The sequence below is a fragment of the Kwoniella shandongensis genome, chromosome 7 (assembly GCF_008629635.2).
Source record: "Kwoniella shandongensis chromosome 7, complete sequence".
NCBI lineage: Eukaryota > Fungi > Basidiomycota > Tremellomycetes > Tremellales > Cryptococcaceae > Kwoniella > Kwoniella shandongensis.
In genome coordinates, this window is record NC_089293.1 from 602,538 (window position 1) to 629,610 (window position 27,073).

Below are 27,073 nucleotides of genomic sequence, written 5' to 3' on the forward strand. Positions count from 1 at the left end.
ATCTACTCGTCTCTGAAGACGTGTGAATCGCGGAATCCGACAGACGATACATGAAGCGAACAACGGGAGTCTATCACCAGTGAAATGAGATTGAGTGTGAGATTGACTGAACCAAAGGGTATCCGTGGAATCCAATCCAAAGCTCAGAGCTCAACATGAACATACATTTGAAACGCTCTCTATCTCCAACCACGTGGTAATCGGCTCGAACGTCTAAGGTCGTCAAGGCACGGGAAAGAAAGCCAAGCTTAAACTCGATTGTTTCCATTTACCCGCGATCACATTCCTCTGGAAGTTATCCTCCACAGTCCCATTCATATTTGATAGTCTAATCTGAGAGGAAGGAATGACGAACTAACACGGGTGGTTCCACGGGACAGTGTTGAGTTTCACAGCGGATACATAACACAACGACTTCGACTTATCAGGTTAGATCTATTTTCTCTCTCCGGAAGGAATACGACGAAGCAGGCAGGGGCTGGGGGCGGGGGCGGGCGGAATCACGGGATTGTTTTACGAATGTATGTATGTATGTATACGCAGACGGAGAACCGAAAATCAAGAGAACATTCAATTACCGTTCCCAAGACCATCCAGTCCTCCACTGGCATAACCATTTGCCTAGACCGAGAGCAAGAGAATGAGAGGGAAAAGGTAGTCTATCTCTTTCCGCACAACCTGCCGGCATCCTGTCACGCCTACACGTCAGCAACACACACACCTTTAGCTTCTATATCTGATGACTCACACCAGTAAAGCGGGATGTTGATCATGATGATACTATAACGTGAAAAGTCTGTCACGCTCATGCATGTAATCCCAAAACCCGATTTCCAAGTCATCCCATCACCTGGATACGACTAACCGGAACTCGGATCAGAAGTCGTCCACGGTATTCGTACAAGTGATCACAAACCAGCGACCTTGCTTCGCTTCACTTTGGCCGAGTTGAACAAGCGGCGACGTGAGGAATATGATGCGTTTGTTCGGCTCCTTCCGTCCCGTTCCAAAGATTGTGTTAGCTACGCAAGTGAATGGTGGTACTCGTAGTCAGATGTACAGCAGACGTAGTTCGGATGATCCGGTAATCGGCAATCATACGACGCAAGTTGAATCGAGTCGTGATCAGTCATCTAAGAATGAAGACGAGACCGTGAAACATGAAATAAGCATTAGGAGAAAGAGAAAGAGAGGAAGCGCGGGGAAGATAGCAGAGGCAAAGTTCGACCAAAGATGTGATTCCGCCATAGTCATGAGAACATGATCTACGCTACGATAAGGAAAATGTATGATGAGAAAGGGGCCAAGAATACAAGACAGAAATTGAATATGGGTACAGCCGCAATTGCAGTCCTTCAACACTTACTCCAGATCCTATCTGGAACCTGAGGTACATGTACATACAACATAGCCTTAGCCCTATCCCTAACCCTGGGCGATGTCGCACAAATCAGCACAGGGTGCAAAAGGTTACTTTTAGCTTTTTGAGTGAAAGTGACTAACGTAGACCTTTTGTTATCCGTCCCGAGTTAGTCGTGGTATGTTCGGGACAGGCACTGATCTAGAACAGAAGAAGGACTGAGCTACAGTCAGTATTCACGATTCTTAACTGTGAATTTGGATCAAAAGTGCGGATGTTGGGACATGTCAGGTGGGAACGATGCGGCTATGGCATTCGGACACAATTCATGTCCGCCGGCCGGTAGTGTATACAGTAGTATCCCAGAGATACATATATAGACATGGGAATGTGACGTCGGGGTAACGGACGAACATGGTCGTCCCGATGATATAATTTTAGTGACGAACGACATATATCGATCAAGTCGCATCTTTTGATACTAAACGCGATACGCAGCACGGCGTAAGATGAAGATGAACATCACGGTAAGTTGGTCAATCCCCTAACTCCTCAGGTTCGCCTTCGTCAAGGGACACCCGCTCACGATGAGATTTTACAGGTAGACGACACTTCGCCACAGTTCGAATGGTCCCCATCGTCCAGCTGGACCGCATCTCATTCTTCCGGTATGTCAACTATCTGACACGACTGATATCACGGCTGATAAGAGATCCTTGACCCGAAGACCCTTCTCGAGGACAGTATTACCAGCAGACCTATCATTCCACTTCTTCCGATGTGAGTGATACTGCACCTTCGGTCGCAGAGAGTGTGTTGTTGTCTGACAGACTATGTTCAGGACGCCTCTTTCACATTCCGCTTCAACGGTACTGCGATCTACATCTACGGCGCACGTCGTTCAGAGCACGGAACATACTCTGGTAAGCAATGCCTAAGCAGTTTAAAGCAAAGGTACTCGAAGCTGAAGGTAGTCTTCAGTCCAACTCGACGAAGGAGACGTGCTTTACACGTTGGGGTATGACGATCCGGATCGTTTTCAGACTTTACTCTACACTGCGGGCGGTCTTTCGCATAATATCGAACACGTGATCGTGAGTAGGAGTTCCTCTCGAACTGGTCAGATAAGAGGTTGTCCTGATGGTCCGTTCGGTTACTCTAGACCCTAACCAACTTACCTTCCAAGACTGCCTCCCTTCCTAATCATACAAATGTATGGGGTCTGGATATCGACTACGTCGTGGTCAGCTCCCCTATGTATGTGCGACTATCCTTCGCATACTTTTTAATACCATAAGAGTTTTCAGGGCAAGAAGCTAATGCACTCGCCTCAGCGTTGGAAGTCTGTACACTTCGAAATACGATAATGTGGCGACTACGTTCGCCTACTCTGGCAAAGATTGGATTCAGAGTGCAGAACCGGAAAGCGATGGTTATTATAACGGTACCAATGCTCTGACCCACACAGTAGGCGACGGTGTGACCTTTTCGTAAGTCGACGGTGACCACCCAAGTCATCTGCATGGGGCTGATTGACGTTTCTTGGTCCAGGTTCTCTGGATCAAGTGTACAGCTCTTTGGTACCGCCGATCGTGATCGTGGTAATTACTCTGTCAAGTGAGTTTTGGTCACTTGGTCGTTTGGTCGGAGGGCGTTGCAGTGGCTATCACAGTGGGCTGACCCACTTGGCAATCAGACTTGACAGTGGTGTGTCACATGTCTTCAACGGCTCATCCGACGAGATCAGCATCGGGACCTCTTGTGGGTATAACAACATCTTCACTGGTAGCTCACATAGCTGACATTTTGCTATAGTGTATGTCGCTAGCAATCTCACTGACGAGCCACACACATTACATGTCACAAACCTTGGTGGCAGCGGGACTGTCCTCGACATCGATTACGCGGTAGTGAACAGTTCGTTCCCACCCCTCCTCGACGATTCAAAAGGCATCGTGATTCTCAACAACTCTTTGCCAACCGCACCTCGACTCGTGACACCTCATCATTCTACCAACATCACTGCTGCTCTCGCTGGTGGTGTCATTGGCGGTGTGGTACTGCTCTTGGTGACCATGTTGTTGCTCTGGTGCTGTGTCTTTAGGAGGAAGAAGGAGAGAGGGAGCGGGCTTACTAAGGGAGCTCCAGTCGACCTATACGAGAATGAGGAGAAGGGCAAGACATATCAGGTCGATCCGTACCCGATCAACGACAGCAGCGTCGTTCAAGAACAGTGGCACCCTTCTATCGATCAGGAGATCATCGAGAGGGAGCGACAGAGACAGCTCGCCCGCACTCCTTCAGTCGCTGGAACGAGTGTTCATTTCCCACCTTCGCCCACACGGTCGAATGATCGGCTTGTTGCGCCAGCGCACCGTCGTTCGCACTCTTATGCAGAATCCACTACCAGCTCAATCTGCTGTGGATGTGATCGACACTCGCATTCTTATAGCTTGCCAGAATCGTTTGGCCCAACTTCTCCTGCGCTCAACACTTGGTCGAGGTATCCACTTCATCCGCACCAAATCCAAGGTCCGTCTGGTGGCGGTGGTCCCCAATCTCCAAGCGCACAGTACATCCCGGATATGCGATATGGCAATTCTCCGACGTCAACGTTGGACAACGCACCTCCTTCTCCTCCCTTCAGAACGGCTCCTCTCTACATCCCGACCTCTTATCCACTACCAGTCAGAACTCGATCCTCTGGATCCTTCTCGCATTCAAGCCCTACGGCGACTTCATCTTCGATACCAATGACTCGATCGCCATCGAACCATAATAACAGAAGGATGAGTACTCTCAGCCGAGAACGAGAACGGGAGATTGACGCAGGACCGGTCTCGCCAACGATCGAATCGGAAGATGAGAATAGTCAAGGGGGTCATACGACAAGTGGGGAAGAAGATGTAGCGCTTGGGTTGGTAGGTGTGGAAAGACCAAGACCGAGACGAGGGATCTTACCACCCGATTATGAGCAGGCGACGGAGAGAATGCTCCATCTCAATAACAGGGAAAGGGATGCGAAATCGCCATAAGGGGACAACGCTAGGGAGGAGTGTTGGTCTTATTGATCAACGGTCTATAACGGGGCACGAAATGAACACAAACTATTTTGGTGACGGTCGAATTGGCTCAGGAAAGGTAATCTTGTACGAGATCTATGGAATTTGGGGATTCGGCTCTTACGTATCAGATTGACGACAGACTGGTTGCTATATGCTACTGTAAGATATACGGATTGGGCTGTTAGGAAGACAAGACGGGATATGTAACGAAACGACAGGGGATTACGATGACTCGGACGGAAAGGAAAGGACGATGACAAGTGAAGAATAATGAACGTTTGTATCTCACTCTGTTGCTATAAGTTATATGATATGTATAGGTTGCTACAAGCTACAGTCCGTCTCAACTATGCCGTATGCGAGAAGAAAGGCAACGACCCAATTGCGCTGCCACAGCTCATTTACACCACCAAAGTTACTGTATCTATTTTTGGGCCAGTCACCCTAGATGTGTACCTGAATATCCGAAAAATGAAATCAACCACGTCTCCGTCTCTCGCTGTGCGGTTATGATGATGATGATGATGTCACAAGCATCAAGATCACAATTTCTATATTCAAACTATTCTTCATTCTTACAGTATAGGTTAAAACACAAGCAGGATATAGACCAAGACCAAAAGTACGATGTCGACACGTCTACTCACCAGAACGAGTAGAGCCCGTCTCATTGCCTCTGGACATTCACGTTCACTCACGATGTCCATCTCAACCTCCACCTCGGCCGCTGCAGCTGCAGCTGCAGCTGCTCAATCACCTCTCAAAGTTGGGTTGAGAGGAGGGGAGATACTCAATAATCCGAGATTCAACAAAGGTACTGCGTTCACAAGGAGGGAGAGGGACGAATTTGGCTTGAGAGGGAGGTTACCTTACGCGTGAGTTGCTTTGTCTGACAGCAGAGCAGATCGGGGTGGAGTGATCGTGCGACTTGGTATATCATCGAACTTGAAATAATGAGATGATCCGCTGGGACTGACAACTATCAATAAGAGACGTGCTGACCTCTGCCTGCCCTCCTTCACAGAGTCGACACACTTGATGATCAGGTCAAGAGAGCTTATGAGCAATACAAAGCTCGTCAGACGGATATTCAGAAAAACTCGTTCTTGCAATCTATGAAGTGTGAGCTGCAAACACAACGCTTGTCGTCCCCATGAGGTCAATGGCTTTGCCCAAGATCACATCGTCGTCATAGGCAAGAACTGATCCAGATATTGATCCTTCACCTCGTAGCCCAAAATTGGACCCTATTCTACGCAGTGCTGCGGACCCACCTCATTGAGATGTTCCCCATCATCTATACCCCGACAGAAGCAGAAGCAATCGCCGACTATTCTCATCTGTTCCGACGGAGCGAAGGGCTTTACCTGTCTCCTCCGGACGTGGATCAGATGGAAGTGGATTTCCTCGATGCGTGCGAAGGGAGAGAGCTGGAGCTTGTAAGCGAGGCAGTGTGGACCGCTGACCAATGGACTACCGCTGATAGATGTGATAGATTGTGGTATCGGACGCTGAGGCAATCCTGGGTATAGGAGATCAAGTAAGCCCTACCGAATGAAGGTGAGGGAAGGGTACGCTGATATACAGTCGCTGTGTCACCATAGGGGTCGGGAGGGATTGGCATATCGTCTGCCAAAGCAGTCATATACAGTCTCGTGGCAGGGATCGAGTACGTTCTTTTCCTACAGCAAAGTACCGATTTGCTCCTTCAGGGTGCTAACTTGTTTTCCTCTCTGTTCAGCCCGGCCAAAGCTCTGGCTGTGTCATTGGATGTGGGGACCAACAACTCTGACCTGCTGGACGACCCACTGTACATCGTGAGCTGTCACCTAGGCCTGATTCTCACAGGCGATAGCTGTTACTAAAGTGGGTCACAGGGCTATCGAGAGAAACGACTGCGGGGTCAAAAGTACGACGCATTCCTAGAGAAGTTTGTTGGACTGGTCAAGAAACATCAACCCAAGTGTCTTTTGCACTTTGAAGACTTCGTGAGTCCAGCATCAGAAACAACGAGCAGAACCTCTGCTGACTATTGGCCATGCGAAGGGTGTGACCAACGCACAGTCGCTTTTGGCACGATATCGGTGAGTGTCGAAAAAGCGGTGTGCATGGCCATTTGATGCTGACTTTGGATACCCACAGTGATCAACACTCGATCGTGGGTCCCTTTCCAATCTTCCACCGATATGACCATGCTGACCTTCACTCGCAGTTCAACGATGATATACAGGGTACAGGCGCTGTCACTGTGAGTATCCTCCAGAGGTACACCGCAAACTTTCCTGACGTAGCCGCCAATGCCATCTAGCTCGCTGCTCTCCAAGCTGCTATCGCAGTAACCAAATCAAAGGTGAGCTTTCAGATTTCTCTTAGAAGCATCACTAACATGACATAGATCGTCGACCAACGCATAGTGATTTACGGATCCGGTTCTGCTGGGCTCGGTATCGCTCGACAACTACGAGATGCCATGGTACTAGAATCCGAATCGAGCGACAAATCTCTCTCCGAGGAAGAAGCAGCGAGCAAATTCTGGCTGATAGATAAATACGGCTTGATTAAGAAATCTCTGGGAAAAGACAAGATCCGAGATGAGATTGAGGAAAGTTTCATAAGGGATGAAAAGGATTGGAAAGATGGGGAGGAGGAGACTGGTCTGCTGGAGGTGGTGAAGAAGGTGAAACCGACTGTGTTGATAGGGACGAGCACACATGCAGGTGCATTCACCGAGGAAGTGGTGAGTCTGTCATCCTATTATCACAGTGGTCGGAGAGCTAGGATTCGTGCTGATATTTCGGGTATGCACAGATCAAGGAGATGTCAAAGAACGTAGACAGACCAATCATTTTCCCTCTCAGCAATCCTACAAAGTTGTGCGAGGTGGAGTGAGTGAACTCGTCAGCTTCAGTCCTTCAGAGGCTGATATTTAGATGGTCATCCGCAGTCCGAAAGACGCAAACGATTGGAGCGACGGGAAGGCTTTGATAGCTACTGGATCACCGTTCCCACCTGTTGACATACCAGGATCTGATAAGAAGTATGTTGTCGCGGAGTGTAACAATGTACGTGCCAAGCCCATGAATAGACCCAGAGTCTCTCTAACTGCCCATGCACCTATACTTACGTTGCCACCCCATCCCTAGGCCCTGATATACCCCGGTTTGGGTCTCGGAACCATCCTTTCTTCCTCGTCCAAGATGACAGACAAGATGATTGTTGCCGGCTCGAAACGACTGTCCGAACTTTCTTCAGCGCTGAACGATCCAGATCAGTCTCTCTTACCTGAATTTGGAGATGCGCCTGATGTCAACTTTGAAGTTGCTCTCGCGGTAATTGATCAGGCGATCAAAGAAGGGGTGAGTAGGGAAGAAGGTATCCCGACAGATAAGGAAGGGAGACGGAAATGGGCCAAGGGCAAAGTGTGGAGGGGTTCAGAGTATCTGGAGTATCAATACGATGAGGCAGGTATTAGATGAGGGGTCCGCACAGCAGTACAGACACAGCGTGAGATGTTCACCATGTGATTATCGTAGATTTGCATCGGTGTCGCCCATTGTACTTTACTCTAATTGGAGGACCATCGCCACATACCCCATCCCAAGCCATTGTTATCCACAGTCTTTCCCTGAACGTCGACGATGCCGACGTAGATCTCTTCGATCTTGTCTTCGGGCGCTATAGCACCCAGAGACACGTAGATAGGGAAGAAATGTTCGTCTGTAGGATGGGCTCTCTTGTACAGGGGGTGTGAAACGAGTTTCAAGGTTTCGGTAACTGGATCAGGGGAGTTGACAGCAGTAGTGACGGCGTTCAAGAATGGCTTCGTATAAGTGCTTGGTGTGCCGGAGACTGCGAATTAGGCGATCGCATCAGTTAGATTCTCATACGTGAGCACTAGATGGAAGAACACTTACACAGATCACGAAGATTGTGCACCACCTGACCGGTGGCGATCACACTATATCCTTCGTCTCTCAGCCCAGAGAGCGCTTTCCCAAGCTTGACAGATTCGTGGGGATCTGATGAGGCTGGGAGTGAAACTTGAAGTAGGGGAATATCTATAGATTCACCAAGAGCAGCGATGAAGGGGACTACAGTATAAATGATGATGTGTCAGTACGATCAAGGAGACGTTCCAAGACAGATCGACACGGCTCTCGAGTTCTAGTACTTGTACTCACTAAAAATACCATGATCGATACCCCTATTCTGTTCACTGACGGGGATATCACCCTTCTTCAAGGTCTCGATCACCTTTGAGCGGAACTCAGGCTCATGACGTGATTTGAATTGGAGTTTGTAGAAATGTGCGGGGAAGTTGTAGAAATCGTACAAAAGGGGATTGGAAGGGTTGTTGTTCACTATGCGTAACAAATCGCACAAGAGGGATAATCAGCATGAGATCTGAGAGACTTGGTGAGATCGAAGACGATGAATGAAGATTCATAGTCGTCGGGGGGGCTCGGGGACAGACTCACCAACGACACCTGAACCTGATGAATTTTCCCAATGTGCAGAAACTACGACGATTCCTTTTGGCTTGTTCCCCAATAACAGTTTGCCAAATTTCTTCCAGCCATGATATGGTGGTGCGTGATATTGCTCAATCATGGGTGGACCCTGTAATGTACAACGGTAAGATTAGCGTCCAGTCATCATTTTAGTGTAGAACAAGGGACAGAACAGCCTTGAGACTATGATTGGTGGTGGGGATGGACAGAAGAGGAAAGGAGAACATACCCCGTGAGAGAGGAAATAGACGTCGCCTCGTTTCGTAGCGTTTGTCATTGTGTGTAATGAATTCGACTTGACCTTGTAATTCAGTGAGAGGTTCAGATGACTCTGAGCAATCGCTCGTGCTTTGATGAGCGGAGCTCGAATTTTGTTGATAAGCGGAGACGACGCTGAAATGTTGTCGTTTACAGTACTTGGCGCAAAAGCTAGAGCGAGTAATAAGATTGAAGCAGCAAGGAATACAGAGCGTACCCAAGTAGGCATTGACTGTGTGTAGAAGATTTGGATTATGATGTGCAAGACACGAGATGGGGAACAAAGTAAAGATGGTGCATCTATTTATACCATCTGTAATCAGTCCTTTTCCGTCGGAAGTTTATTGATCAGCTGTACGTACGGATCCGTGGACAGAGATAACAAATCACTCGCTTACCGCGGCTCATCTCCAGTCATCAGTCAGCATTCCCACCATCACATCACATTACGCCTAAATAGTCAGTCCCGGCGGTTTAGAGACGATCCAGTAATTGATGATTTATCACTTTGATACTCAGCTGCTGTGACTCTATTGTAGACTGTCTTTGGCCTCCGTCGGATTTCGGTGATTTGCGTCTGGACAAACCACTCTCGCACTCGCCCACGTCATCAACGATCGCTTGCTAAAGATTACATGTATGCGTCTCCTTCCGTGTCAAAATTATGCTACAATACAACAACCATGATGCTCGTGTACTCGAACTGGTTCGACCCTAATCCGTTTGTGATTGATATCTCATCTGCTCCTTGATCTTCTCAAGAATCTGCCCCGAGTTACTGCTGGAGGCAACCCTTGAATCACCTCCTTCTCGTCACGTTCTTCCAACATCTCCCTCACTGATCTGTTGCAGAACGGACAATTTCCTGCGCCTTGTAACAACCATTCGTCGATACATTTTGCCTTTATGCCATGGTCATTAGCTGGACGTCAAAAGAAGCACGTATGGAAAGCAAGAGACGGCTCACATGGTAAACGTGACCACAACCTAACAGCCTCAACGCTTCTGCCGTGTGCTCATCACCAGGAGGAGGCACAAGATAATTCTCCTGACAGATAGCACAGGTCGCTCGATCTTCGCTCAGTCGTATAGCTCGATAAGGTAGGGCTGACTCTCGTACTGAGGTAGCCTCTTCTGGGCCAAACACATCGGACGAAGTCGGTAAATAGCAGACCAAGTTGATCTTCTCCAAATCTTGTAGCGTGAGAGGTAATGGTTGTGGAGATCGGTAAGGTACAGGTTCTGGGGGTTGAGCGACTAAGCCGAACTTGCGCAGTATGGCCTGTGAAATGACCGTACGATAAGCGAAGGTTTCTACGCAAATTCTCGGCTTGACCTGTGCCGAATGTGAACTCACCAATACCACCGAGCCACCAATCCCAACAACTAGGATCATGACTAGCACCTGTGCCAGCAAGAACCATCCCACTCCCGTCACACTCATGACGCCCCACCACAGCATTGGCGAAGCGGTATAGCATGAGGGCGTCGTAGGAAGAGGATGGAAAACTAAGATGTTGCCAAGTATGAAAAGGATCGAGGATAAGAGACCCAGGAGTTTGGTGATCCTGCGCTCGCGATTAGTTTTTTTTTAAAGTCCAAGGTAAGAAGAGGAAAGGTGAATGGAAGACCTACTTTGGTGCCCATCTGTCGAATGCAACTGCCCAATCACTATCATTCCCCAGCTCTACCACTTCTTCTCGACGTTGGGCAACAATCTCTCTTGCCGAGTGCAAGCTGTTCCTTCCCATAGGTTCAGGTTCCGCCCTCTCGATTCTAACTTCCAGTGTCTCTTCCTCGCGGCCCGAGTCTCCAAGCTCATGTCCTGGATCAGAAGAAACATCTATGACAACAGGACTATTACCACGCCGTCTCTTCCCCGCTGAAGGCATAGGTGATGGCGAAGTGGGACTTGAGGTACGGTGTGAGATATCGGATGATGATGCGTTTGGCGTTTGGAGGATTTCGGGACTACGAGGATTACTCTCATGATCAGATATAGGGGATGGCTGCTCAACCGCAGTGTTCGTCGACAGTGTCGTCAAAGAAGGTGGAGTAGTAAGTCGTCTCATTCGCCTAGCGATTAGTCAAACTCATCAGTTCAAGCCTACGCGCAGGACATAACCACTCACTCGTGTGTCGGTCTTTGAATACTCTCTGTGAACGCCTCATTCCGCCTATGTATCCTTCTCCGTCGTAAACAGACCCAAACACTGACACACCAACATATTGTCAATCGGACAATCTGGACTGCCATCCAGCTTTGGAATAGTTGCGGACGTGGACATTCGGTCGATCGTTTATCTTGCGTTTGGTCGTGATGCAGAGGTGAAGAGAGGACGGAGGCGAGTATGAGAAGGGTCAGGAGGGTAGCAACCTTCAGGAATGCGAAGAGAGACCACAGGGCCAAGGCACAATTTGAGCTCTTTCCATGGTGTAGATAGACGAGTCAAGAGGTAAATGGAAAGCAGGAAAAAACAAGGGGAAGGGGAAGAAGGCAGAGAGCAAGAAAGAGGAGATGTATAGGGAGAAGATATAGAAGTTGATGGATTGATGACCGTGCGCTCACCTGTCCTAGTCCTATTCCACCTTTCAATATCATGATGCTGATCCAACTCTGCTTGAATCTTTGCATCCCAGCCATAGCGGACCGGACGGACGCTCTACGTCCCATCGAAGCAGTAGCGCTTGCGCGACGTTCACTGCTCACTCCGGATCTGTTCGTCGCACTGTTCAGCTGGCGAGGCGGCGTTTCCGGCACAGTCGACATGGTGTCTTTGGGTACAACTCGGTATATAATTGTTCTTGCTGTCCTCCTCCTTTTTTACTTGAATTCGCTACACGGTGCCGCCATCGAAGATATGTTATCTTGGGTTCACTCGCCTTTGTGCACCCTCCTCCCAAGAAAGCTCGTCAAGTAGAAAGGACAGAGTTCCCCGGTCTGATCGGCAATCCTGTAGAGAATGCTATACAAACTTTCGAGTTCGGATGGTGTACGGAACTTGTCAAAAGGGCTGGAATGTTGGTTGTGTACGAGATGTTTCGTCTTGTCTCGGATATGTTCGCTCGTACCTGTCGATCGGAGGCGTGACCTTTCTTCAGTCCAACATGAAAACGAAAAGTAATGTGGACAACTGATATACTTTGAACAGCTCACGAGTAGAAGCGATGAAGAACAATATGGTCAAGTGCTCTATTGATCGGGAATAGTAAGATTACCCATCATCGTCACTAACACCAACTTCCCTTCTTTCATGCTGAGTATTGAGTCAACGTCGACTGTGGGAAGATGCAACCTTGTACAGATCCAAGGCACAGTGCTGCTCGTAAGCTGTAATTCTGTTCCACTCTATCGCCTTTCCCAGGCCCCCGGTAGGATGTAAGTGCTTTGTGATTCCCATTGGTGATCATCGTGAGCAGCGAGTTGAGGGTTGCATGACGCGGGTTGAGCACCGGCGCTAAGATTAACGTTAGCTTATCAGTTACCAGTTACCAATACTCCCCCCTACTACACTGCAATTACGTAGACCCCCAGAATTTGTAATCGTACGGTCTCTCGTCGTCATGCTTAACCTCGTACCACTACTAGCACATCGTCGGTTTGAGTGAGGAACTGGCGAGGTAATGAAAGCCAAAAAATGATGCTACGACCACGCCTGGCCTTTGATATCTCACAGTGCTCATGTTCAAATGATCAGATTGAACACCGACACATTACGATTGCAGTACACACACATACAGGTCAGGCAGCAAAATTGATTGGGACCTCACGCAGTCGTTTGATAGAAGGACAACGGATTTCATGGAGTCTCAAATATCTGCTTGGACTAACACTGAACGAAAGGGACCTTGCAGGATGAAGACCGTCATTCCAAGCTGGGCGTGGCTAAGCGTAAACAAGACAATCATTCACCGCTGACCTTACGTTTCCCACCACGGTATCGTATAAACAATATAGCTCGGTCTCACTACTTCTCCTCTCTCTCATATCACTGATGCTGCGCTCCCGCTTCCCACAACCGACAACGAACCATCTTGTACCCTGCCTTCTAACGATGAGACGATAAGACGGCGACAGCCGCTTAGGTATTGATTCATGAGCGTCGTTATGCGGCTCCATCCATGCATGCACCATCAAGGGACCCGACCCCAACCATCAATTCGCAATGCACCGACAACTACGTTGGCTGAGACACGATTGGACGAGCAACACCGATCGGAGACCGGTCAGATTCCGCAAAACCCACTGTTTTAATGATTGCGCCAGATGCTCGAATCACCGTTGAAGCGAAGATGATCGTACCCATGTGGAAGCGCCTCGCAGATGACTTCTGTAGGAACACCGATTGCCACGAGGTCGAACTACACACACTCAACGGCCCCGTTGTCACGTTCTGCATGGTCTGCTGTCTCTGCTGATGCTATGCAAGGGTGGCAAGCTATCCACGAGGCCCTCCTGACCGCTTTGAACTTGTGAAACAGGCTTGTTCTGTCGTATCGCTTCTGCTGGAGAGATCCTTGGTCCTTCCGAAGTTGGAGTCCACGGGTGACAGGACACAAAGGGTCCGCTCATCTGTGACGCGTCTCAAAGACCACGGAGCCCATTGTCAAAGGGCTAATCAATCCTTTTCAAAAGCTATACAGCGTGTATCTCCCCAACACTAAACTCACTCCTCCCGTCATTTCTTCGTCAAGATCCTACAATCATCCCAAGCACACCAGCACACACTTTCGCAGTTCTACCTGGCAACCGTGACATCCACCGTGCCGACCAGATCAGCGAACCCAACAGCCATGTCGCCGCACAACACACCCTCAGATGGTCGTTCGAACATCGACCGCACATCCACTGGGCTCTCTTCCAGTACATGTGACACATTTTTCTCTGCGCGCACGACCGCCGACACCTCGCCTGCTGCTGATGGCAATACGAACACCTGCACTGGCACTTCAACCGGCTTGACTGCATCTCAGCCTGGCACACAGAATGCTCAAACCACCGCTCGACCTCCTACTGCCGGTTTCAAGCTGATCAGGCGGAGATCTGGGGACCGTAAAACCTCCAAGGGAGAGAACACTTCGTGTCTTTCCGGTTTTCATATCTCCTCGTACTTTGGGGGTGGCAAACGATAGTGTCATCCTGGTCCCATACTGATCACTCTGTCTGGTAGAAGCTGTGTGAGAAGAGGGCGGATGTAAGAGTCGAGACATTAGAATACGGGGCTAATGCGAAGAGGGTGGTAGAATGTATGCTATAGAGTGGGGATTGCAGTAGTGGCATGAATAAAGTCGTCGAATTTCGCGGTATTCTACGATGCAGGTCGTGCACTCGGTTTAAGGTATGGACATCCGATGCACCCGGAAGTGGCAAGGACCACTCAATACATGTTCCTATCTCGACTGGTGCGATCTGGCTTGCTAATGTATGGAGTGCTGCGCATCGGGATGCCGTCTGGGGGCTTGACCCATCTAAAACACTTTGTGTGTGAAGAAGCCTTCTCGGAAGGAAAGCCGCGATAGAACCATCACCACTTGATACGCGTAAGGTCAACAAGCTGCTTCTTTACGCAAAACTCAGATCAAGAAGACATGGCCATCGAGAATCTTCTCACAACCTGAGACAAGGAGCCGACGACAAGGGATCCTAACGATCTTACCCATGGGCTCAAAGGAGCGGACAGACGGCTCGTTTGACAAGAAATATGCCAAGAATGGATAGCACATACAGGGCCAATTTGGTGCTCGGACAAGGTATAAAGGCCGGCGAAGTGCTCTGCCAGCCTCTTGTGCTGCTATACAGTACTCATCACTCAAACCCAAGCCCTGCCTCCTGCGTTCACCCTCCAGTCTTACGTGCTATACCCTCGCTTTTGCAACAATTCATCGATTACACCATGTCCGCAACTTCTATGGTAAGTGGCATGTTCCTTCTTCTCCTACATGTATGGCACTTGGCTGATACGAATTCGAACAGTCGAACGTATCGACACAGTCTGCAGCTGCGACAGACACCGGCACTACAGACACGGTTCCTCCGCCTTCGCCGTCTCACTCTCGATTCAGCCACTCAACGGCGACGACTGTGATTGGATCGCCCCATCTGCCTCACGAAATCATGGAGGCCACCACACCGTCACACAGTGGAAGCGATTCACCGTACAGAGGTACTCAAAGTATGGAATTTGGCTTGCCGGCATTGACGTCTGATGAGAGGCGAGAGGAAGATTGCTGCAAATCTGTTTTTTGTACCCCAACTAGAAACTAGAGATATTACGAGAGTTCCGAACTGTTATATTGAGCGTACGAGCAATCAGAGTCACGGGACAGAGGATACCGTACTAGTCAGAGCGACGAGGCAGTGGACAGTAGTCTCCAGTTAATCTTTGTAATCTTCCTACTGCAGCAGTTGAGGCTCTTAATTGAACGACGTGGGATCGAGGGGGTTTGAGGGGCAGTAGCGGAGATGATTATGGTTATTCGTGTGGTTCCGAAGGATGACTATCACCTCGTTTCGGTGCAAACATTGCCCGCAACATGTTTTGAGTAGTCCCCTGTAGAGTCATTTCAGTGGAGCTGTAGAGGAATGGATCTCTATGACGATTACGTTGCGACAAAGGATGTAGAGTGCAACTTAGTCAGGTTGCCATGCAGTCTGGAGGATCATCCAGTCTCCAATTCCACTTGAACACTTCTCGACCCGCATCAAGCAATAAAATTCTGAATACAATGTCATCTCACAACACCATTGAACACACTCAGACCGCAGTGTCTTTGATTGCCCAACACCCCGCTGAAGCTATCACAAAAGAAGGGACCTGTCTCCACTGACCATGGAGGGCAAACTTCACCACACAGGGATGCCACCAGTCACACACTTCCTGCTACACAGACAGACACACATGTATCCCGCACTGCCAATAAGAATCATCCAAGAATGAAGAAATTTCATGTCCCATCATCCCATACGCTGGTCACTCTGCTCGCTCAGACGATAATACCGCCACAGTGCCACAGTTTCAGTCACACCCAGCCATGGCCCTCTCTGATCACCCCGCTGACGACTTGTACGATCCGTTTGCTAATGACTGTGACCACCACCCTGCACAACTACAAACCCGCTGTCATGATGTTTGCAAGTGTATCACAAAGGGTGCTGCATGCACAACATTTGGGGCAGCAATGGTTGTAGCTGTTCCTTCAGCAGTAGCCATAGGGTTGTGTGGGGTGTGTGTCACTCACACAGCCCAATCCTGCGGCTGTTAACGCAGCCAAGGCTCACAGAGTGAACCTGGGGTGACCCAAGCATCAGAACAGACTGAGGAGAGAGATAAATCATGGATTTATACCTATTGTGTACGTGGTGTTCCCCTATCTTTGCAGCCGCATTCAAAGTGTCCCAACTTGCAATGGTGCTTACAAAGACTTGTGATCATGTATGTCCTTAGTTTTTGATATATCTGACATATGATCCTAGACTGTGCCCGCCCATCACTCCATGTCACAAACTGTCACGGACTAGGGGGGTTAAAGGGGGACAGAACTAGATCAAGGGGTCTCCTACAACAATGTCGGTACAAGTTTGGTACAAGTCTGGTACAATGTTGGTAAGAGTCGGTATGATGTTGGTACAAGTCTTTTATGAGTTTGGATCAATGTCGGTACAAGTCAGTACGATGTCAGTCCAAAGTGGGAGGTGTGCTTGGAAGTGGCAAAGTGGATTCATGACACTGCATGTTAGATTGTCAAAAAGCCAACACCCCAGTGCAGTCAGCAAAGCTGTCTATCACAAGAGGTAGGGTGTTGTTTTGCCACCTGTGCATTTTCCCCTATTGTACTCACTGTCACGACCCAGTACAACTGAGCGAACGACTCATGTCGTGACACCTCGACTCGGCCGCCGAATAGTTCGACTCGCTAGCCAACGGGAACCAGTTCGACATCGGCTCGGCGACAGCCGTCGTAGGAGATGACCGATTCGACTGACTAATCGTTCCCACGGTTCTTTTGGCATCATTGATACTTATATACATGAGCACAGGACTCGTACATAGTTATTCCTGTGACGAATGTATATTCCTCTGTCTAGTTCACTACTGTGGAACCCGTACCACGATCTGGTAGTCGACCCCAAGTCTCGTACATTCGGTATTCGACTTGTACAATTCGGTACAGGACTTTGTACTGTTCGTAACCCGTACTCCCCGCTTAGGCTCGTCAACGGACCCGCCTCTGACACTCACCAGCTGAACAGTCACAAAAGACAGACAATGTGATACAACTATGCTTGTATCTTATGACAAAATACTTCTCTTTGAGGAGATGGAGCAAAGGAAACACAACTTCCATACGCGTTTGAGCAGACTAAGCACTTTCTATCTGACATTCATGGCTAGTCAAGGCAGTGTATCACACTCCATCTTAATACGGCACAATCGTGAAGGAGGCAGAACCACAGAGGAACTGCATGGAGATCATTGGTCCATTGATTAACCCCTGTAGGAGGCATGTATCAAAGGAGGTCTGATTTGTGACTTGTATCAACATTAACACAGTTTGATGTCCTTAACCTGTGTTGTCCCTCATATAGCACATATAAAGCACAGTCCAGGGGCACTCCAGCACAGGTGGTTTCTTTCTTTTTATCTCACTCCACAACGCAAGACAACCCATTTTCCAGTTAGTGTGACTCTTCACTCAGATATCAGCACTCCCACATCCCTTCCACAAGCTACATCAGACCACTAGCTATATCAGATCACTACAATGTCTCCTCCCACTTCTGCCAGTGATGTTAAATCTGCCTCTCATACCCTTTCTCTCTCGAGCAAAGTCACACACAATGGACCAACAACTGCAGGGACAACAAGCTCTGCTGAGGGCAGCCAAGCAGGGGTGAGCGAGTGGCACCCACAGGATACGCACAATGTCTCAGACACATCTTTCAATGCCACAGTCAACTCTGCTCGCATTAATCGCCCATCTTATTGGGACCGCCAATATCAAGAAATCCCTTCCAACCCTTCGGGACTGCATCACTCACACTCAATCTTAGTGATACCAGCAGAGGAAGCTGATATGCCTCGTGAGCCACCACCTGCTTACACAACAGTGGATACCAATCTGCCATATGATGTGACCACCTTGCAATACCAAAGCATTCAGGAAATGCGTATGGTACCATCTGAACAAGATGAAGGAAGGAGTTGCATGGAAGGGACAGCAAAGTGCTGTAAACACACAGGCAACTGCATGGAGAGGACAGCGGAGTTTGGGTGTGATTTGGCTGGGCGAGCAGCTTGTCCAATCATCGAGTGTGCCCTTTGCCCATTGGACTTGTGTTTGACAGTCACTTGTTGTGTAGGCGTTGTATGTTGGGATTGTTGTGAATGTTGGGAATGCTGTGAACGTTGTGCACATTGCTGTCCACATTGTTTAGATAGACATTGATATGCCCTCATGCCTTTGACCATCCAGTATTGGTGGTGGGTCTGGAATTCAAGAGAACTCAAGTCAAATTAGTGGATTAGTGTACAGGATAAGTACATGTGTTATTGTATTGAGTGCTATGCAAACAGCTGTTGACATTTCTGAGAGTCAACAATGTTTGATTGGAACTTTTGGTCAACAAGGAACAGGATGAGGTAGAACAAGGACAGGATGCAGTTAATTGCTGGCCAGAAATGAAACTTTGTGTCACATCATTACTGAGGAATATGGGAGGTGTCCAATGACAAGGACAGTGTTTCAGACTTGTTGTATGATTGATCCAGGTATCAGTGCCAGTGGTGACAGCTGTGACAACAGGGGTAGTGATGACAACAAGAGATGTGTCACGATGATCAACAGAGGCTTCAGTCAATGAGGCCCTATCACACCACGGAGACAAGGTTGAGTGATATTCGCCCAAGGGCGTCAACTATAATGACGAGATGGACAAGATACTCAGCGAGAATGACGAAAACGACGAGAATCCGAAGAGAACAACCTCAGGATGAGCGTTGTGGCCTTGGACTGACTGAAGGCTAAGTGATATCGTCAAGAGCGATAGCGAAGGTACGGTGTATGACTTTCAATCGGGAAATCACTAAGGAAAAGAGTACAAAGATGAGAATAGCCATTCTCCTATATATCCATTCATCCATCCGTCCATCTACGTTGAGTGATATTCTAAAACTCGGCAAGTTCGTCGAATTGTACCAAATAATAGATGGGTTTGTGAATGAAGTTCTACGAGTTCGACGAATAGCGAGTAGAGCGGCAAGTGCGTCGGGATCTTGTAGGTCACGTGATGTATGTGGCAGTGACCGTCATGACAAGATGTTGGGTTTGACATCAACTGTGTGACTGTGTGAGTGAGACTCAGATAGGGATCTTTAACTGGGGAAACTAAGAATTGACTACAGAACAGGTGGAGAATTATACCTTGTTTGCCACCGACAATATTTGCCACATCACTAAGCAGATGTCTCTACAGTGCCAGGTACCGAGACAGATACAAACAAAGGTACAGGAACATATCTTGTAGGATCAAATGTGCTGTAATTCATTACACCATCCATGCCATATCAAGAGCTTATTGATCAATTTGACTCTCCTCTGTTCCTCTTTGGCTGGCCAGCACCTCTACAACACTTGCAAATGTCTCTGCCTCCTTCCCTACCTGAGCACCCTTGATCAATAAATCTTGCAAGGTTATGAGGCTTGTTCAGTGACTTATGTCACTATATGTGAAAAGCACATCTACTATGTGATGAGCCTTCTTGTGTCACAATTGCAAGGGAACAGCACTATCAAGGTGTTTCACAAGAACAAAGAGAGTCCACACACTATGTCATCAACTGTCTTCCTGGCAGAAGTTACAGTGGTGAAGGGAGGAAGACCTCTTACATGTTTGATGAGAGCAAAGGAAACACATTGCGTTGCTATGAAGGTACCCTTCTGGCAAGACATAAATGGCGGCGAAAACTGTAGTAACTCTCAACACCTTCATCAACCTACACTTCACAGTCACTTCCAAATAAGCTGCCACAATACACATTACATCCAACAACAATGCCTACAACTTCCACTGTCTCCAATGCTTCAACCTCTGGTGCCCCCTCTAGTGTAAGTGTTCAAGATATTTGTATACCAACTTCTTCACCAGCCCAAGGTGCTGAGCTGATGGGGAAAACAGGGTGGCGGAACAACTGCAGTTGGAGCCAATGCACCATCCCAAGTTGGATACCAGCGCCAGCGCTCACCCAGTATTGGTGGGTCCACACGATCAGGATACAGGGCACAAGACTCAATGGAGTTGGACAATCCTAGTGGTTCAGCGGATCAACAAACAGATTGCATCACTAATTGCAACGACAATTATCTGAACAGATGCTGAGCCACAGATACACATCTGTGTATTAGATACAGGAAGTGAGGTGTTAGTTTCACAATGATATTTAGTTGCATTAGTCTGTTGAGTATATATGACGAAGATCTCTGAGTGACAAGTGACAGATCTGCTTGATGGTTGACACTAAGTACCTTTCCTCCCATCACTCTGGCATGACAAGTACTATGGAAGTACTCTGTTCAAAATATGTCGTATTCCCCACCTGACACTCAGAGTCTCTGTGGGGACCTGTACCTCCAACATCGGTTTGATGAGAAGCACACTTGCCCCACTGTCTATGGCATACCCACCAGTGCTGCAACCAACCTTTCTGAGATGACATGAGTTGTCGCTACAAGGATACATATCATAAAGGAAGGGAGCTCTCCTACATGTTTGAGATGAGTGAAGGAAACACATTGCCTCACCAATGACATGCCCTTCTAGCAAGGTGCAAAAGACAGGTGGAGATGGTGATATTCTTCTCATTTCTCTATCAACGACCAACATACCAACCATATAGCCCATTTATTTAGATCACTTCACATCACATTTTACAACGCCAGGCAACATGGCTTCCCAGCAACCTCCCAACCCATCAACCGCATCTGTTGTGAGTGCATAACATATCACCTGTCTCGTCAATGCAGAGTTCTTTCCTGACCCAGTGGCAAATGGTCCCTGCGCCAGCTCCCACTTCGAGCTCTGCTCCCAACAATGCATCGTCGACAGACTCAGCTCAGTCCGATATGAACGAAACCCTTCAGCAGAATACAGCTCTGAGGGACCTATCGAGATTCACATAAACGTTGGAGCAGCGGACCCTTCGTGCGTTCCAAGCAGTTGTTTCGAATTCGGGAAGCGCCGATGGGTACCCTCGACGGTGTGACAGTACAATGTTATTAGGTAGTTCCGTACATCACTATCATGATCCTTCTGTCGGTCCCTTGAGGTGCCGTAGTTTAACAGCGAGAGCCAGTGTGTGAGATGAATTTTACAGTAACGATGAAACGATACTCGAGTGATATGAGGCATCGACCATTGCCATCCACTACATCAGCTGTAATAAAGGAACTCGTTGATGAGGTGACTAGTGAGATCGTGTTCAGTACTCATCAGTCATTGTACGCTTCAGCTTCAGAAACCTTTCCAGAGGCATGATATGAGTAACGCGTCCCATCCGGTTGCGTCTGAATGAAGTCAATGGTGCATCAAGTCCACTCTTACTCCTTCTTCTCCACCTTGCCATCCTTTGTCACCTCGATATCGTTGACAAACTCCTCTGCCTCCTTGCCACCTCCGAACCCTTCATCTCTAGACTCTACTTCCTCCTCACTGACCGCCTCATCCTCTACGAAACTATCGCCCTTGGGATCTTGTTCCCTGACCGATGAAGGAGACGAGGAAGAAGGTTCAAGCACGTGAAGAGGGACATCCGTCTCGCCTCGAATGGCAGCTGTCGCACCTGCAGGATCGGAAGTGGGTGAAGCGGACCATGGGATATGAGTAGGTTCGGTGTTGAGATGAGGACCGGCAGCTGCGATGAGACCGAGTCGTCGTTCGTTGAGAACATACTTGATCCTAGCCATGGTTTTTCGGCACTACACACAACCAAGTTTCAGCCATCGTTCTCTGCTTCACTTCAATGAGAGAGGGGAGAGATTTGGCTCACTCGGAACGCCCGCTTCATGAGCAACTCGCCATCCACTCTTGATCCGATACTGAGTACTCGTCGTTCTTCCCTCTGCGTAGCAAGGACGTTCCTCTCTCTCAAGAGAACGTACCACAAAGTATGCAAGTCCTTGAAAGACTTTTGTCTCAACTCTGCAGCAGTCCATGATCGACCTGCAAGACAAGTTTGTATTAGCCTCAGCGTCTCTGATCCTATATTGTAACTGGAAGATGATATACTCACCACTATGCAAATTCTGATCATCGTTACCCAAGGTTTCCAAACTTCCCATCTCTTGCGGTGGAGGAGTGTCGAGTCCCAACCTCGCTCTAGACTTGACTGGAACGTGGAAGAACTGCCATAACGGATGAGGATCCTTCTTCCTGTCGTCGAGTCCATCAAAGTATTCACTTGGAGGGGGGTAGAATGGAGGTTCGGGATCGCCGTTTGGTAATGTCACTGGCACTTCTCGCGCGGGTCTTCGGAGGATAGGTCGACCTTTTGGCGTGAAGTTGGGTCGGGAAGACAGTAATGTAGGGATGGGATCGACGACTTGAGGGACAGGCGCGGAAGGGTGGATCGACGTTGCTGAAGGAGAAAGATGGGAGTGAGGGGAAGGTGAGGTGGACGGTCCGGTGTGATCAATCTGACGACCCTCGGTATGAAGGAATCGCAAGGCGCGGGTGATTCGAGGTAATCTGGACATGGTGCGGGGTGTCTAATCGAGAGCTGTCGATTCAAGTAGGTCAAGGAGGATACTTTAGAGCGATAACACCTTTTGACTTTTGGTCAAGATGCAAGGCAAGCAAGAAGCAAGAAGCGACCGGGTTCAACATTCGCGGAGAAATTCAAGAAAATAGGGACAAGAAATATTATGTGGCACCTAGAGCGTCCTCTTACACTGGCAATCACAAGCGATGTATACAAGACTATGCATGCAACAGTATCAAGCGCACAAAGTAGCAGAACTTGCGTGTGTGCGAGGGCTACATGAGGATGCTATAGAGATGATGAGGTGCACGAATCATGTCTCAGCGGCATATAAGCCCCACTCTTCCTTCACACTCCTCCCCATCGTCTCAATCGTCTTTTCGCCTTCCGCAGACTGTATGACACCGTCAGCGTCTATGGCTCTTGAAGATATATTCTGTGATGACTTACAAACCATATCCGTCTGACTCTGCAGTTTGCATACACCCTGACATACGTCACGCTGCCGAAACTGCCAGAAGGCAATTCAGCCACTTTCCGTCTCTTCCTCGCTGCCGAATCGTCGTTGTCATGGTCGTCATCTGGCGCATGCTTCTGAGGTCGTGGCAGGCTTGGGAATAACGGGATCAGAGAAAGGAGATCGAGAGAGATATGAAGCCATGGTGTGAGTTGTGAAGGGGAGATGTGAGGCAGAGTTAGTGGAAGGTGGATCAGCGGTGGATCCCGATAAGGGTGAACGGTGGGAGATTTCTGCGCACAATGAGGTTCATCAGCGTACGCTTGCGAGCAATTGACCCGAGCTAGCCCACCTTGAAGCTCGAGCAGCGCACGACCCCTTCTCTACCTCGGGTATCAACAAACCCAATCTCGAAGCTCATATGTCTCCTTCCCAATCGTTTCACCTGCATACCCACCCAAGGCAGCTCCACACCCAGTGCTAGTGGCAAGTCTTCTCCCCCTTTACCTTTCGCCAATCGTCTTCTCGACTCTGTCAAACTACATCCAGCCTGGATGTAGGTATCCGCGATATTTGGTGATTGGATATGCACGACGTTGTGTGCAACTGATCCCTTCGAGTCGTTTCGTGGGATGATATTCTGATCAGTGTCAGACGAAGGAATTGAGTCTTGGAGCGTAGTGATGAGCGAAGAGGAAGACGAAGGGTCGGTGTGAGTGACGAACAATGGAGAAAGGGATGGGGAAGAGGTAGATGAGAGTAGGGTGAGGAGTGGTGGCTGTAATTGTGTCAGCATACATGTGCCCTTTCTAGGATAGACTACACACCTGTACGGTACCGGCCAGCAAAGCCATCTTTCCGTTCGTTATGCGTTACGATGTATTGCGAAAAGAAAGATGAAAAGGTCACTTTTGGACGATTGTTGTTGTCACTGACCAACCTCCACTTCGCTCGTCCACTCTTCCTCCCATTTCTCGCTTTGTCCTCCTTCTTTCTCCATCACATCTCTTCAACATAAACAGATGATGTCAACATCCAACCCTTCCCATCTCCTGATCTCGCGAAATCCACCTCGTTCACCTGCACATCCGCAACTTGCACATGCGTCGACGTCGCAACATCACGGTCATTTGACTTCGTCTCCGCCGCAAGCTCAGACGCGTCCTACTATCCTTGGAAGATGGCACCATTCTGCCGACGAACTGACTTCGTCCGCTAGTCATAACAGACATATATCGGAACCGTTCAATGGAAGAGCGAAGGGTCATGATGGGACGGCCGAGGCGGAGAGTGGAGATGACGATGATGAAGGGGTAGGAGGGAGAGGAGGACAACGTGAATATGACGAGGTGATAAGCGTTCACCCAACGTTCTTGCATGATGCGGCGATGCCAGGTAAAGTCAAAGTGATTGTGGGCCGGAACGAGTTCTGGTGTCATAAAGAGATCTTATGGTTCGCTAGTCCTTTTTTTCAAGGATTACTGGAGGGAAAGTGAGTGATGGCAACCAGGACACTCGATTGCCGAGCTGATGTGCACCCAGTTGGGCCGAGACGAATCATGGGGACACGTTATCTGTTCTATCGTCGTCTTATGTCGAGCCACCTTCTGTGCCGAATCATCCTCCCTCATCTCCTCCGACAGATACAGACCCACCAAGTCCGGCGCCTATCACATCCATTGTATCGCATGCTCGACCTCCAATCAGCCAACGGCACTCTTCGCGCCTACGGCCCCGAAGTCCGCCGAGTCACCCCGACTCAATCCTCAACGATGATCATGACAATGAGGATGGCGAAGGAAGAAGAGATAGTGTGTATCTTGATGCAACGGAGGACAGTTCGACTATCGCCGATATACTAAGAGATCTGAGAGAATCGCCCAACACGCCTCTGAGCGACGTGAGGAATATAGGTGATGTACTGGAAGAGAACACGCCTACCTTGAGCGAGGTTGAGGGCAATGCAAGAGTGGAACAAGTATCGTCTTCGTCGACGTTATCAAACCCAGCGGCAATGTCACCGCCACAATCTGGACCGACTGAGACCGTCACTACCGATAGGAACACCTCATTACGACCAACTGTTCAAAGATCGTCCTACCGCCCTTCGTTCTCAAGTAGTATCCGACCACTTCGAGCTTCAACAAGTCGTGTTCGCGAGAATGGAGCAGAGGCCGTTGTAGAACTGCATGAAGAATCTGCATCTGCTTTTCAGGATTTCCTGTTCTGGGCTTATCCTCAGTGGGTGTGGTAGTGCAGACTTTTGTGCGAGAGGTACTTGCTGATAGTATGATGTAGTTTGGAATGCAGAGTGACATGGACCAACGTGGAAAATGTACGTATCGTGTTTACAGAAGCCCATTTCTACTCGAGTATGGCAAGTGCTAAATTTGACTCTGACCTTCCTATAGCTCCTCGCATTGTCATCGAAGCTTATCGTGCCTGCCCTGCAGAAGCTATGCGAGCATTTCCTCCTCACCCATGCTTCCGGTCGACCAGTCATGGCACTGTGTCTGGCTGAAGAACATGGCAATGCAGAATTGTACAGAGAGGCTAGTCGTTTCGTCCTGGATCAACGTGAGTATTATGCCCGACAATTCAGCCTTGCTTGGATGGATGTTGATCGTTTGGGTTACGATGATAGCGACGTGGGATTCGAGCGAGATTGAAACGCTCTCGGAGCAGACCCAATTGAAGTTGTCAAAGAGACGTAATTGGTTCTTGGAAAGGCTGTTGAAGCTGGGCAGTATAGACGTAAAGAAGGAATATACCTGTGTGAGTGTCTTGCTCGGTCGGCTCTGCACAAGCACATGGGCGGTCTAGTGTAATCTCGGATGAACACTAATCCTCTTTGACGATGTGCGATAGCGAGCGGACTGTCCAGATCCTGCCAGGTGTCAAGCCCAGCTTGATGAGAAATGGCGTCAAGCGCATATGGCAGTTTGTCGCTATGGTCCGCCCCAGCCTTCCGTCGCTTTCAGGTGAGTCTGGCCATATCGACACTCACATCACACTCCAGTCCGACCATAACAAAGTCGAGGCTGGGCGATGGATGTGCCGTAGCTGAATGGAATACGTTCTGGATAGGTGCTTGCGACAACTAGAAACGTTCCCCACCAATCCGAGCTTGGTGATGCCACATCCACTATGTCAAACAGCTGCGAAGACATGGGTCATGAGTTGTGAGTTAGCTCAGCGTTTCGAAATGGAACGCGTCGCTTACAGTTTGTCCCGTCGCAGTATTCGATAGGATGTTCCAGCCAAAGTTGGTGTTCTCCAATCCCGGAACTGAGAAAGTGAGCTGAGACAGTGGACTTGCTGCCGTCACGTCCATGTGGGTAGCTGATGATTGATGCGCTCTCAGTACTGGCTATGGATCTCGATGAACTAAATGAATTTGGTGAATGCTCATCTGGTCGAACCATTGAAGCTATGCGATGGTAGATAGCTGTCCTGTTGTATTTGTATATAGACACTATCCAATTGTATGGGTTACATCCACTTCAACAACGGCACGCGCAGCCAACAGTGACATCAAGCTTGCAATCGCAGATAATCATACATGATGGTTCTCACTACCAGATACTGACTGCCGCGATACAATACACAAGTATAAAAGCGAATACAATAAGTGTCGTAACATACAAAGTGAACATCCCACTTTTGCT

General features: G+C 48.7%; 8 protein-coding genes across 8 annotated transcripts; 4 read left to right on the forward strand and 4 right to left on the reverse strand.

The window, feature by feature from the left end:
• Positions 1-1,869: 1,869 nt before the first annotated feature.
• CI109_104096 (uncharacterized protein) lies at positions 1,870-4,395 on the forward strand (the record flags this gene model as incomplete). Its single annotated transcript, XM_032005175.1, has 10 exons — positions 1,870-1,887; positions 1,962-2,028; positions 2,088-2,140; positions 2,202-2,283; positions 2,342-2,454; positions 2,523-2,617; positions 2,695-2,850; positions 2,912-2,977; positions 3,057-3,121; positions 3,176-4,395. 10 exons carry the CDS (start codon positions 1,870-1,872, stop codon positions 4,393-4,395), a joined length of 1,935 nt encoding a protein of 644 aa, XP_031860409.1.
• Positions 4,396-5,052: 657 nt separating this feature from the next.
• On the forward strand, positions 5,053-7,901 carry CI109_104097 (uncharacterized protein; the record flags this gene model as incomplete). The annotated part of the gene is made up of 15 exons (XM_032005174.2): positions 5,053-5,300; positions 5,450-5,547; positions 5,659-5,864; positions 5,921-5,965; positions 6,030-6,094; positions 6,167-6,242; positions 6,303-6,413; positions 6,472-6,509; positions 6,568-6,583; positions 6,638-6,673; positions 6,734-6,775; positions 6,821-7,162; positions 7,234-7,310; positions 7,370-7,487; positions 7,569-7,901. The coding sequence occupies 15 exons, from the start codon at positions 5,053-5,055 to the stop codon at positions 7,899-7,901; spliced, it is 1,851 nt and encodes a 616-aa protein (XP_031860408.2).
• An 89-nt stretch (positions 7,902-7,990) lies between these two features.
• On the reverse strand, positions 7,991-9,213 carry CI109_104098 (uncharacterized protein; the record flags this gene model as incomplete). Its single annotated transcript, XM_032005173.1, has 5 exons — positions 7,991-8,274; positions 8,340-8,516; positions 8,607-8,786; positions 8,904-9,045; positions 9,166-9,213. The coding sequence occupies 5 exons, from the start codon at positions 9,211-9,213 to the stop codon at positions 7,991-7,993; spliced, it is 831 nt and encodes a 276-aa protein (XP_031860407.1).
• A 718-nt stretch (positions 9,214-9,931) lies between these two features.
• Positions 9,932-11,964, reverse strand: CI109_104099 (uncharacterized protein; the record flags this gene model as incomplete). The annotated part of the gene is made up of 6 exons (XM_032005172.1): positions 9,932-10,096; positions 10,162-10,476; positions 10,552-10,762; positions 10,830-11,270; positions 11,327-11,571; positions 11,764-11,964. 6 exons carry the CDS (start codon positions 11,962-11,964, stop codon positions 9,932-9,934), a joined length of 1,578 nt encoding a protein of 525 aa, XP_031860406.1.
• An 8,282-nt stretch (positions 11,965-20,246) lies between these two features.
• On the forward strand, positions 20,247-21,371 carry CI109_104100 (uncharacterized protein; the record flags this gene model as incomplete). The annotated part of the gene is made up of 4 exons (XM_032004154.2): positions 20,247-20,300; positions 20,371-20,446; positions 21,102-21,178; positions 21,234-21,371. 4 exons carry the CDS (start codon positions 20,247-20,249, stop codon positions 21,369-21,371), a joined length of 345 nt encoding a protein of 114 aa, XP_031861756.2.
• Positions 21,372-21,788: 417 nt separating this feature from the next.
• On the reverse strand, positions 21,789-22,943 carry CI109_104101 (mitochondrial 54S ribosomal protein uL29m; the record flags this gene model as incomplete). Its single annotated transcript, XM_032004153.1, has 3 exons — positions 21,789-22,166; positions 22,238-22,410; positions 22,481-22,943. 3 exons carry the CDS (start codon positions 22,941-22,943, stop codon positions 21,789-21,791), a joined length of 1,014 nt encoding a protein of 337 aa, XP_031861755.1.
• Positions 22,944-23,261: 318 nt separating this feature from the next.
• CI109_104102 (uncharacterized protein) lies at positions 23,262-24,259 on the reverse strand (the record flags this gene model as incomplete). The annotated part of the gene is made up of 4 exons (XM_032004152.1): positions 23,262-23,342; positions 23,399-23,698; positions 23,758-24,183; positions 24,233-24,259. The coding sequence occupies 4 exons, from the start codon at positions 24,257-24,259 to the stop codon at positions 23,262-23,264; spliced, it is 834 nt and encodes a 277-aa protein (XP_031861754.1).
• A 171-nt stretch (positions 24,260-24,430) lies between these two features.
• On the forward strand, positions 24,431-26,796 carry CI109_104103 (uncharacterized protein; the record flags this gene model as incomplete). Its single annotated transcript, XM_032004151.1, has 9 exons — positions 24,431-24,897; positions 24,948-25,646; positions 25,704-25,740; positions 25,817-25,982; positions 26,050-26,180; positions 26,274-26,386; positions 26,493-26,587; positions 26,646-26,701; positions 26,770-26,796. The coding sequence occupies 9 exons, from the start codon at positions 24,431-24,433 to the stop codon at positions 26,794-26,796; spliced, it is 1,791 nt and encodes a 596-aa protein (XP_031861753.1).
• Positions 26,797-27,073: the final 277 nt, after the last annotated feature.